Source organism: Panthera tigris, chromosome B4 (genome assembly GCF_018350195.1).
Source record: "Panthera tigris isolate Pti1 chromosome B4, P.tigris_Pti1_mat1.1, whole genome shotgun sequence".
NCBI classification, from domain to species: Eukaryota; Metazoa; Chordata; class Mammalia; order Carnivora; family Felidae; genus Panthera; species Panthera tigris.
Window position 1 is genome coordinate 74,401,297 of NC_056666.1, and position 12,327 is coordinate 74,413,623.

Sequence of the window (12,327 nt, forward strand, 5' to 3'; positions counted from 1 at the left end):
TATGAAAAAGATACAATTTTACTCATAAGAGAGATGCACATTAAAACAATAAGATAACATTTTTAATCAATTCAAAGGTTTTGAGAACCTACTCCATTGGTAAGGCTGTGGGGGAACAGGCACTCACAACACTAGTGAGAGTGTAAATGGAGGGAATTTCCCTTTTACAATTACAAATGCAAATATCCTTTGACCCAGTGGAACCACTTTATCTTTTAGATGTAAATGCATTTGTGAAAAGACTTATGTCCAACGTATTCAGTACAGCACTGCAGTAACAGAAAAGGAAATAATCTAAATTTTACCAGGGGCCTGGTTAAACTGAAGCTTCCATAAAGTGAAATAGCATGCAGCTGTAAAAAGGGGGGATTCTCTATGTATTATGACAAGCTCCCAAAGATATGTTAAGTGAAAAAACAATTTGGGACATTGAGTATACCATACTACCTTTTGTGTAAAATGGAGGAAAATATACCTCTTTGTAATTGTATAAAATTCTGGCAAGATACACACAAAAAAAACTAACTGCTTCTCTACTGTGAGGGGAACGTGATGGGAATGGTAGAGGATACGTAGAAATGAGACTCTTTACTATATCTTTTTTTTTTTTTTTTGGATTTGTTTTCGGAATCAAGTAAATTGTAACTTGTTCAAAAATAAAGTAGAAAATTCCATGTAGTTGTTATAGTTTTTTCATTTATAAGATGGTTTGTACTTTTGCATGCATTATTTCATTTCATTTTCACCTCAGTCTCTTAGATCTTAAGTGAAAAAGCTAATGTTTAGAAAATGTGCACTTTAGAAATTGACTTTTAACTGTGAATCCAGTGCTCTCTTGTCTACAATTATTGATGTCAGATGGGGCCACATCATCTACTCAGTAACTCTCCAAGATATCTTTTCGATGTAGGTAAAGATCCCGAAGTTAGGATTCACTTCTACATTGAGTGTTTTGGTAACTTAGAGGATTTTTGTGGGGGAGGGTGTTCTTAAACACATTGTGGGGTTTTCAGAACATGCAAGCATCTCCATTTGTCAGTGGTCTCAAAGCAGTAGCTCTCTCCTGTCCCCGCTCCTCTGGGGAGCTCTGAAATGGCAAGGCAGTGTGGTTGGGCTAGAAATGCCTAGCAAGGACAAGAAGACATTCTGGGAAATTAATGTAGGGGCACCATGTCAGAAAGGGAGTTTGAAAAAGATAAAAGCCAAAGGATTTGGAAGAGAGGAACTGAAGACTGGGGTGGGGGGTTCAGCATGAGGCCGTGGATGGGGCTGGGAAAGGCACTGATAGAGGGGAGTAAGGGGAGGAAGTCAGGATTCCAATAGACCACTGGAGCCGGCAGAAAGAACAGGGCCCTCAGTGAACAATCACAGCTGGGTTTCTCCTCCCCCTGTTGTCAATTCCTTCCTTCCTCCTTTTCTGGTCAGGAGAAAGACCAGACTTGTCAAGAGTATTACTCCAAGTGACAGTGGGAAGTTAAGAGTGAACATAAGAAAATAGGGAAACCTGAAGCACTGAGGTAGGTGCCAAAACAGTCTGGCTGGTGTTCAGAAAGCTGCAGAGGCAGATTGTCCCCTAAACAGTAGGCTTGAAGCTCCATTAAGGCAACTCCCACGGAGGAAGAGCAAAGCCTTTGGGATGCACTCAAGGCCTGGGAAACGGCTCCTTCCCTTCTTCCCCATGTCCCATGAAGCTCCATAGGTGGGAGGTTGTGTCAGTGGATCAGAGGCTAGTGGTGTCCATGCCAGCTTCCCATGTTTACTCCCACACGAACTTTATTCTCTTACCTTATTCTCTTGATCCCCTTTGCCATATGCTCATCCTCTTTATCCACAAGGGCGAGTATGTCTGGTGGACCCAGTTCCTGCCTAACCCCATCTGTGCATGCCTCCTCTGGCTCCCCCCACCAAATCTCCAATTACTGTAAATTTGCCTAGGGGGTCAATTCATAGTCACCATCATCACCTCAGTTTCCAGACTTGGGTTCAGCACTTTAAGGGTCTCCCAAGAGCAGGGTCAGCACTTGAATGACCCTGAGATGGAGGGCCTTCTTATATTTGCTCCCTAGACCCTTACCTGCCTTACTCTAGGCCCAGTCCTGCTCAGCAATCTCCTTTTCCCAGCTCCAGGTTGGGTGAAGACCAGAGGAGGGACATCTGGAAGCCAGGACACCAAGAGAGAGATGGGGAGGCCTAATTTGTGGCATCTCAAGGTTTATGTTTTTGGGAGAAGCAGTGAAGGGGCTCACGCATGACTGTGTGACTCCTCCCAGAGCTGTCTGGTGTCTCCCACTCTGTTGCAGTCTTTTGATCATGAGAGAAGAGCTGAGAATGGAGGGAAGAGTAGAGGAGAGGACTGAGAGAGGAAATCAGTGACACAGCCAATAAGACCTTTATTCAACTGACAGGGACCATAGGGAGCATATTAGAGACCCCTAAGGATACAGACAAAGGTCCCCAGTGGGTAACCCATGGGAAATTCACAGTCCATCAGAGGGAATCAAGTCAGACAAGAGCTAGAAATCCAGCAGGCACAGAGCAGTTGGGTTGGATGGCAAGTGGGCATACACTCCCAAAACTTCCTGGAAGAGTGTGCCTTGGTGTGCAGTATCATGAGACATGGCAGGAAAGTGGTGCCAGGGGAGGGCTCAGTTGAGGAACATGCTGAGTACAGGGACCATGGTCACACTTGATTTCCCAGGCCTGGAAGAGCCGGTGCCTGGCACATAGTGAGATTGCCAAAAATGGCTTATAAAATTGAGAGGGATTCTCAGGAGCCACAAAAGACAGGAAGAGATTGAGTAAATTAGAGTAGCAAAAAGTAGAAACCCACTTTGGAAGCTAAATCTAGGGAAGAAGAGCCTGTAGGGAATGGAGTGTAGGGCCTGGACTTGGCAGTATGGACAACCTCTTAGCCAGGTTAGGATGTGGGGAAGGGTGAGAGAGAGAAAGAGATGCAGGGTGGTAAGATGGCAGCTGAGCTGCTAGAGCCAAGCCAAGGACTGGAGGGAAGAAAGTGGGAAGTATGAGTACTTGACCCCGCTTTGTAGGCTTACAGCTGACAAACTGGACAGCAGGCAGAGGGATGGAGGGGCTCACGGTGGAACGGAACTAGCTAGAAGCCTAAAGACAATAACTATGATGGAAAGAGAAGGATAGGGATTGGGAAGAACATATATCCTTAGGAAGGTGAAGCATTCCCCAGGCAAAACAAAACGAAAAGCTACTAAACCAAACCAACTGAAAAAGAGAAATGGGAGTGAAGAATGGAGGAGCTCCATTTATTGGGAAAATGAGGGCAGTAACTGGAAAAGCAAGAGAGAGAGACCCTGAAGACTGGAGTTGAAGAAAACTGTAGCCAAGCTTCTCCACCTTGGGGAGAGGAGCTGATCACCTCCAAAGAGACGTAGGTTCACTCCAACCTTTTGACCTTGGAGAGCCCCACAGGAGTGGTCATTTTAGTTCAGTCTGTCCTCATGAGTTTGGTTAGAAGAGGAGCTAGAGGTAACAGGACCAGGGCCTGCAAGACAGGCCCCTTCTTGCAGCCTGAATTGGACAGAATCTTCAAGCAGGAAATGCATTTTTGACACAGGTGCCATGGCTTAATTGATTACAACTCTACCTGGTAAACAGAGTCTGGGTTCAAATCTCACTTCTGTCACATATTACTAAATGAGCCTGGTTCTTTCTTGTGTCCTGGGGACTCTCCAGTACTTCTGTTGCCCTTGTCCACAGGGTATGCCAATTCATGGTTAGAAATCCCTTGCATGGTACCTCATTGGTCTCCAATGCAATTGTGAGGTTGGAAAACTTGGTTCCTTAAGGGCTTGGGAGAGCTGGCCATACCCTCTATCCTGTGCTAAATATCCACCTTGCAAGCCTCCAGGGCAACTTACTAGGCCTGGAGAAGGACCACTAACTAGCAAAGGAGGACCATTTCCTTGGATGTTAGTTTTTCAGTTTTACATTGGATTTCCTTTCTTTGAGGTATCTTCTCCTTTTTATCCTTTCAGATTTCTGGACCCGTGAATCCTCAGGGCCCATTTTAGAAGCTCTAGCCCCAGTAAGTCACGGCACATTGGTAGTTGCCCCCCGCCCCAAACACACAATTTCTAAAATTGTTGCCTAACCCAGTCCTTTCACCGATTTAAGGGTGCGGGAAGACCTTGGGACTCAAGGGAACCAGAAATGAAGAGAAACTAGCCTGGAGAGGTTGCAGAAAATAAATCTGGCAGCAGGGGTTTAAAGATTTCCCTCCCTTTCTCCCCATTTGAAGAGGGTGAGGTACCACTGATTGAAGTGGAACTTGATTCTCCTAGCCAGTGATTCTCAAACTTTAGTATACATCAGATATTCTCGAAGGCAAGTGAAGACCGATTGCTGGGCTCCACTCCCAGAGTGTCTGATTCAGTTTGTTTGGGATGGAGCCTGAGAATTTGCATTTCTAAAACAAGTTCCCAGGTGATGTCCATGTTGCTGGTTCAGAGACCACCTTTTGAGACCCAAGGCCTAATATAGCACTCCAGGAATAGAAGGAAATTTTGCCAGCTCAGGATCTCTAAGGGGTATATGGGAATAGATTTCACTTTTCTGTTACTGCCCAGCTCCACTCACCCCCATCCAGTGCATTCATCTGAATAGGAATGGAAAGAACATATCTTCTGGCATCTCTGGTTCTGAGTCAGGGCTCACCTTGCCCTTGATGGAAATAAGGAAACAGTGGTTTGAGTGCAGAAGTGCTGGAAAGAAAAGGACTTTGTCACAAATTATCACCCCTTTAGCTCCCGGAAGGAGCTAAACAAGGGAAAACTTTTTCTTTCCACTTCTACTATCAGAGCTAAGGCTTAAAATGTAAATGACTCTGGGAAAAGCTAATACTTTGAGTTATTTCCTCCAGTGTAAGGGATTCTTTGAAGACATACTTTGATGGAATAGAAAGGGGAGGACACTTGGGCCCTGAACAGGGTAGAGGCACCACAGAAAGAAAAGGTGACAGGTTTCTGAAGATGGACTTCCCCATTTTACATTTGCCCAGAGAGAACACAGAGACAGTTTTTTTATTTAAAGGGGATGGGTGGACACGTGGCAAAGCAAGTTGGGAGAAAGATGGGAGTTTGAGACTGATTCCCTATGGGACAAATCATTCAAATCTATTCACCCATCTGATGGCTGTTGCTTATTTTATTTTTCATCCAAGGAAAGTGGTGTTGGACCGAGGTAGAGAAGACAGTGGTATACCAGAAATGCCCTAAGATGTCCTTTCTGCAGAAGGCCCTTAGACTCCATGATGCCTTTCATTTGGGTATTACGACTGCCCCCACACTTTGGGGGCTTCGCTTACTCTCCTTACATTTACTAAAACAGATCAAAGGCTGGAGGTTAACATTTGGTTATTAAGAGGTGTAATCTGATAGTACAGGGAGTCACCTCCCACAGGTCTTTAAAACAAAGTTTGTGAGGAGCTGGATTTGTTAGCATGTCATCGTTTTAAAAAATATAAGTAGAATGTAAGCAATACTCTTGTAGTCATTAAAGACTAGACTCTGTCTTTATCCCCTATTGCCTCTGATATCTTAGTCCTTAAAATATTTAGCGATCCTTGCCCTGTAATTCTTGACACAAATATATAACGACCATACTGGGTCAGGGTAACTCCCTATGATCCCAGATTAGTGATTCCACGGATAGGCTCTGAACCTGCTAAATGTATATATAAAGCAGAGTGAATTGCTAATGTCTATTATTCTCAAAAAGTGAGTTTCTGGTTATCAGATTCTCAAAAGGGTCTATGATCTAAAACAGGTTCTGAACCATTGCTTACATAGAGCTGATCTACATTAATGAATGAGGTGTAGTGGGAGGGTAAAAGAAATGGTATAGCCCAGTTTTACCACTGGAATCCAATACTCTCCTAGTCCCTGGGGTATCTCCTAATACTAATCCTAAAATGTTCCTTTCTCTGAGGACTTTATAAAGGGCTGGTCATTTTGCTCTATTACTAGGAATGTAAGCAAGAACAGTACATTCCAAGCAAAGAAGGAAGGCTGCTCTGAGCAGCAGAAGGGAGGCAGGGGCTCGGCTGCTCAACTCATATACACTCTAAGAAGCCAAGTCAAATGGCCCTATTTTCAGCTCCATCTGGGTCCAGAACTCTGAAGAGCTGTGATTCACCCAGTTTTTCCTAAGCAAATGAGACAGTCATTAAACTAGATCGTTGCAGCTTACTTCCTCTTGCCTCTCTAGTTAATTCCACCAATTGTGGTTGAGAAATAAGTTAAGGACAAACCAGAGTCTAAGCATTAAAGAGAAACTACCCCACTTTCATCCACTTTGCTCCTTTCTCTCCCTAACCCCAAACTGCTCTTTCATACAAGATCATTTTTAAATTATAAGCTTGGTATTAACACATTATCAATAAAGCAAAACAATGACCAACTTATCAACCAACAGATGCTAGAATACTTATGTAAGTCCTGGAGTTAAGAGTCTTAGTGTGGATACCTGTCCAGAATTGGGAAGAAAACCCAATGCATTACCCTGCATCAGCTGAAAAGCTAAACCATAGCCATTTCCCTCAAGTTCTGTTTCTGGGAGAATGAGATCCCCAAGAAAAACTGTCTCCTTGATGAGGCAATCAAGGTCAGATAAGAATGATGACAACAACCTGCAAGCACTGTGATTCCTGCCCTAATTTCCCAGCACTAAAACAAGACAAAGAAACCCACTAAGCACGAAGCTTCTATATGCAACTTACTTGAAATCAACAAGAAACAGCTCACCTCACTGAGGATGGGTCTTTCTTTCTCCTCCCAGGCCAAAAGAATCTGTGGCCGGGAGAGTCAGACCTAGACATATATATCCACGTTTGTCTTGATCTTACTAATACTGGGGAAGACATTATATCTCAACTCCCACAACTTAACCCATCACTTAACCCTTTCCATGAGGGCTCTCTTAATTGCTCAGCTTACTTCCTATCTTGAAACAAAACAAAAACTCCCATACAATCCCTACTACCCTCATCCCCAGAAAACAGCCCCTAGAAAATCTAGCTTGTACAGTTTGCACTTTGCATGCTCTCTGAATTCAAAGACCCTGCACACAGATACACATAGACACATAAAGACACAGATAAGAGAAGAGGGGTCTGTTCAAGGGGATAAAGTTTTTTCTTCCGTGTGGGCCTGGGTTACTTGCGGGTATAAGTCCATCTCTTAGCATTGTATGTAGGGTGATCTCTCAGCTGGATATATGTATGAAGAGGATGAAGAGAGTAGGAATAGGGGGTGAAAAGGTTCTTGTTTCTATTTTTCAGGAGGTAGGGGTAAGAGGTGTGGATGTATATTTCGATGATCCGGTTAAGGGTGATGGACCCACACAGGAATGAGGTCTGCCCCTCAGCTTTCATTTGGATAAAAAAAGGGGGACTCTGGGTACCTGATCACTATTTCTTTCCTGTTTCCTCATTACTCTCTAACCCAGTGTTCACCAGTGTGTTTCATGGAGTCACCAGTTCTGTGGGATGTAAGATAGAAAGGATACTGAGGTCAAATAAATTTAGGAAACACTGCATTAAAAGAGGCTTAACAATTCCCTGTACCCAGAAAGTTCTCAGAGTCTTTAATATGCTAATATGGTCTTTCTCTCTATATATAGAGAGGATATAATAGTTACAGTATACAAAGGTGGTACTCAAATATTTAACTGGGATAGCATAGGCTCCAACCACTCGGTTTGGACCTCAGTAATAAACTCCCTTGAGAATGGGCTCAGGCTGAATATCAGCCCATGTAGTAAGCACTGTTTCCTAAAGTTTTGCCCAAAGAACTCATCTTGTGTGGTATCTCACAGAACTGGTGAGAAATGTCTGGCCAATGTTGGAACCTCATCTTTCCAGGCATGGAGCCAGGGCTCATGATTCTGGCCATTGGGATGCAGGAGAGGGGCAACTCTGGGAGAGACTCCTGGTAGCACCAGCTGCTGATAGATGTGACCACAGCTGCAGCAGAAACAGATCTCAAAAGACAGATGTCCCTCTGTCCCAGCTGCTCCGGGGACTTTGTCCCTGGTGGGTCAGCAGGTGCCTGTCCAGGTGATGTTTACGGCCAAAGCTCTTTTCACAGCGAGGGCACTGGAAGGGCTTCTCCCCAGTATGGGTCAGCCAGTGTCTCACCAGGTGGTGCCGTCGGCCAAAGCTCTTCCCACACTCAGTGCACACATGGCACTTTGGCACTGGTGGGGCCCGCTGCCGTTTCCTAGCCCCAGGGCTCTCTCCAACCTCTTGGCCCTTGCAGGATTTGCCTTCCGCATGCACTCTCTGGTGGCTGGCTAGATGGGAGTTGCATCGGAAATTCTTGCCACACTCAGAGCACCTGCTGGGCTTGTCATGTAGGTGGGTTTTCTGGTGCCGGATCAGGTGATGTCTTCGCCCGAAGCTCTTTTCACACTTGAGGCAGCTGTAGGGCCGCTCCCCAGTGTGTGTTTGCTGGTGCCTGGCAAGGTGGGAGCCCCACACAAACTGTTTCCCACATTGGGGGCATGTGTGCGGTCTTAACAGGGAATCCATCTCTGTGCTACATAGAAGGTTTGAGAAGCTATCTTCCTGAAGAAAAGGTGGACCCAGGAGCATTCCTCTGGAGCTCCTGGGCATGGAATCCCAGCTCTCATCCTGCTCTGGGTTCCAGAGAACAGTATCTTCAGACACACTAGATAACATTCTGGGAGGTTCTGCTTCTAGTTCAGGGGTATCACCCTCGTGCTCACTGCCATCTCCTGTGGAGAAGGGAAAATACCAACCCCAAGAGGGGAGTCACAAGAGAGTACCCCAGGACCCAAGTCATAGGTGAGGTAGTATGATTCCTGTTAGGGCCTAAACCTTACCCCACAAGGGCTGAGAGAACAGGCTCTAATGTTGTATAAGACAGTGCAAGAGGTGCAGAGGTTAAAAGCCTAGACTTAGGAAGCAGATTACCCAATTCTGAATCTCAGCTTTCCCACTTAACTTCTGTAAGCCTTCATTTTCTCTTCTGTAAAATGGGAATAATTATAAGATAAATGTTATAAGATAGATAGTAGAGTACCTGCACATAGTGAGCACTTAGTAAATGGTCTATGCTATTGTTGCTATTTATTTATTATTATGAGCATAGGTGGAGAGAGTTAAGAAATGTGCTGCAATCCTCACTGGCTGAGTGACCACCTGTCAGCAATACAAGAGACATTTTGGAAAGCATTTACAATAACATCAACAATAACAACAACAACAACTAACATTTATTGAGTGCTTATTATGTGCCTGGTACTGTTCTACTATGTTAACATATTTAAATCTCACAGTAACATATGGATGAGGAACCCAAAGAGGGGTGAATTTCTTTTCCAAGGTCCCCCAGGTGTGGTCCTAGATTACAATCCACAAAGTTTGGCTCTAGAGCCTGCCTTCTAAACCTTTCTGCTACACTGTCTTGCCGTTGAAGAAAAATATCTCTATACTTTTTGACTCCGTAACTCGCTGAGCAGAGGAGGGATTAGACGGACATGTAATGATGACACTCCAAGAGGGGTGAAGGAAGTGGCTGAAAGTCTATTGTAGGTGCTTACCTGTATATGTGACCCTCAGGATGTCCCTCTCCTCTAAGTCTTGGGGGTCAGGGACCCATTGTTCTTCCCCTCCTTCTAGTTGAGAAAGCATGTCCAGCTTGGGAATTGGAAATCCTGCCCATGGGAAAGGAAAACAGAGATGTCAATGAGTTCAACTGTAATTATCTATTTCTGACAAAAAGCTATTTCCTAGATTACTCCTTGGAACTGAAGATAAAAGAAGGCCAGATATAGGCCTCTCTCCCCAAGCCCCCATGTGATTTCTCTTAAGTCCCTCTTCTTTCTTTTAGAAAATCACATTCTCTTCCCTAGTGTGTCTGTTCTCTTCTACTCAAATTCCACTCAAATTTCAAATACTAGCACAACTGTGTTTAACTTCACTTAATTAGCCCTACTAGAGCCGTCCTACCCCCAGACTCCCATCTTACCCTAGGTGGCCGTTGAGTTTCCAAGGACTCAGTTCTATCACTTAAATGTCCTCTCTGCTTTCTAAGAATCTCCCAATTCCCAACCAAGGTGAGCCTAAAGTTCTCTTCTCCACAATTCAGCATTATTTTGCTGTTGTTTTTAAAAAATGACACCTCGGGGTGCCTGGGTGGCTTGGTCAGTTAAGCGTCCGACTTCGGCTCAGGTCATGATCTCACGGTCTGTGAGTTCGAGCCCCGTGTCGGGCTCTGTGCTGACAGCTCAGAGCCTGGAGCCTGTTTCGGATTCTGTGTCTCCCTCTCTCTCTGCCCCTCCCCTGTTCATGCTCTGTCTCTCTCTGTCTCAAAAATAAATAAACGTTAAAAAAAATTAAAAAATAAAAATAAAAAATGACACCTCACTTCCATTTTCCTTGAATTAGGCTTAATGCTCTTTCTCTGGTGAAAGCTTACACATATTGCCAGCCAGGGAAAGTACCCTAGACAGACACTCTAGAGCATCAGCTCTAGAGCAGATGGCTCCATCCTCCCAGAGTATAATCTTATAAAAGTGGCTAGGGAAGATTATGCTTACTTAGAGAGACCACTATCCCACAGTTTTCCTGCATGACATATTCTCCATAAAAGTCTGTCTGAGAAGGATCCAGGCTCCGCCACTCCTCCTGAGAGAAGCACAGTGATACATCCTTGATGGTTACCAGGCCCTGAAACAAAATGTAGCATCATCTGTTAGTAATTGTTCGTTAAGGAAAATGTGATCTCAGTATAAAATGCTGAGATAGTAGAGGAGAGAGGCACAGGAGCATCTAGAAAGAGAATTTCCCAGAGATAGGGCATACAGTTTTGGTGAAGGGTAAATGAACAGAGGTGTAAAAGTAATGGTCAGTGAGTGAGTAAGGATAATGTCTCTTGAGGAGTTTCCCACTGGGACCATGGCAAGTTGGAGGCACGCTCCCTCATTGCTCATTGCTCCCTCTGTTTAATTACAGTGTCTGCCCAGTGCTTCCCACTTGCCTTATTTTTTTCATTGCAGAAATTGGGTACTAACATCTCCTTCCTCCACTTGACCTTTCCTTTTCTATCAGCACAAAATCATATAGATAAAACATTCTTTCTCGCCCTCCACCCATCATGCCATATCCCTATCTTTTGAGGTAGCATAGTATGGTGGCTAGAAGCCCAGATTCTTGAGCCAAATGACTCCTGGCTCTGCCACTTATTAGCAGTTTGGCCGTACACAAGTGCTTCAATCTTATCCTACCCTATTTTCTCATCTGTATAATGGGCATAATTGAGTTTCTCTCAGGGTTAAATGGGTTAGAATATGTAAAGCGTTTAGAGAACCACAGTATGGTAAGCATTCTGGGAGTGTAGTTCTTCTGTGGTTCTTCCATTGCCTTCTGAATCTAAATCTCTCTGGCTCTGCCCCTCTTTACATCTTTCTGTTTTCTCTTTTTTTCCATAAATGCTCCACTGTCCACCCAGTCCTGCCTATTTTATGTTCTTCCAAACTTCCTTCAGGTCATCTTTTCCTAATCTTTCCAGATTTTTTTTCTTAAAAGACATTAACAAATTGTTCTTAAAATCCCTCTAGGGATAGCACAACCATCCATTAAAAACAAATTAACCTCTAGGAATTCACCCTCTTCTTGTCAAGCCTCCACTCATTTTTTCAAGGGTATGATGAGCCCCTTGGAAAGGAAAGAATCTGCTCAGTTATAAGATGGGGATACTATTAGTGATCATGCGAAATAACAAATCAATAGGGTGATGCTGAGGCTACAGAAAGGCAGTCGAGATGAGACCCTGGGAGAGGCTAAGGGAAGCACACGGCCCACCTGTGATCCTGCCGCAAGAAGTGCAGCTGCCATCTCCCAATCTCCGGTGCTCCCCTCCTGGGGAATGGCAGGAACCCAGGGGGCCGACTGAGCTGAAGAGAGGAAAGAGGAACCACTAGAGATGGACCATCCACCGTTTCCCAATAAGAGACTGGGCCCCATGTTAAAGGAGCTTAAGGGTCACATTGTCCTGTATTTTTGCCCACTGATAAAATTCAAATGCATACACCTAGTGGAAGAGACCTTTACTCAAAATATTCTGCAAGGGTATTGAGTGGTTTTTAGTAGAACTTATATGCCAGCCATCTCTACTGGACTAGCTGTGGTTTGAATTTATATTATTTGAATGTAATTTTCACCTAGTAAAGTGCATCTCACTGGGTATGTTCTCAACAGTAATCAGAGTCTGTCTGAGACTTGTCACTTCCTTTGTCTCCCACATACAATACCACTAACCATGCACTTGC

The 12,327-nt window shown here is 44.4% G+C and overlaps 1 protein-coding gene across 1 annotated transcript in view; it reads right to left on the minus strand.

Moving 5' to 3' along the window:
* The window catches only part of ZNF641 (zinc finger protein 641), a 15,645-nt gene continuing 3,318 nt past the window's right edge, over positions 1-12,327 (minus strand). The window contains exons 3-6 of the mRNA XM_042992190.1: positions 11,861-11,952; positions 10,597-10,726; positions 9,598-9,711; positions 1-8,769 (exon numbers count right to left, since the gene is read on the minus strand). Of these exons, the coding sequence (XP_042848124.1) occupies positions 8,015-8,769; positions 9,598-9,711; positions 10,597-10,726; positions 11,861-11,952 (1,091 nt within the window). The 3' untranslated portion in view covers positions 1-8,014. The remainder of the gene's footprint in view (positions 8,770-9,597; positions 9,712-10,596; positions 10,727-11,860; positions 11,953-12,327) is intronic.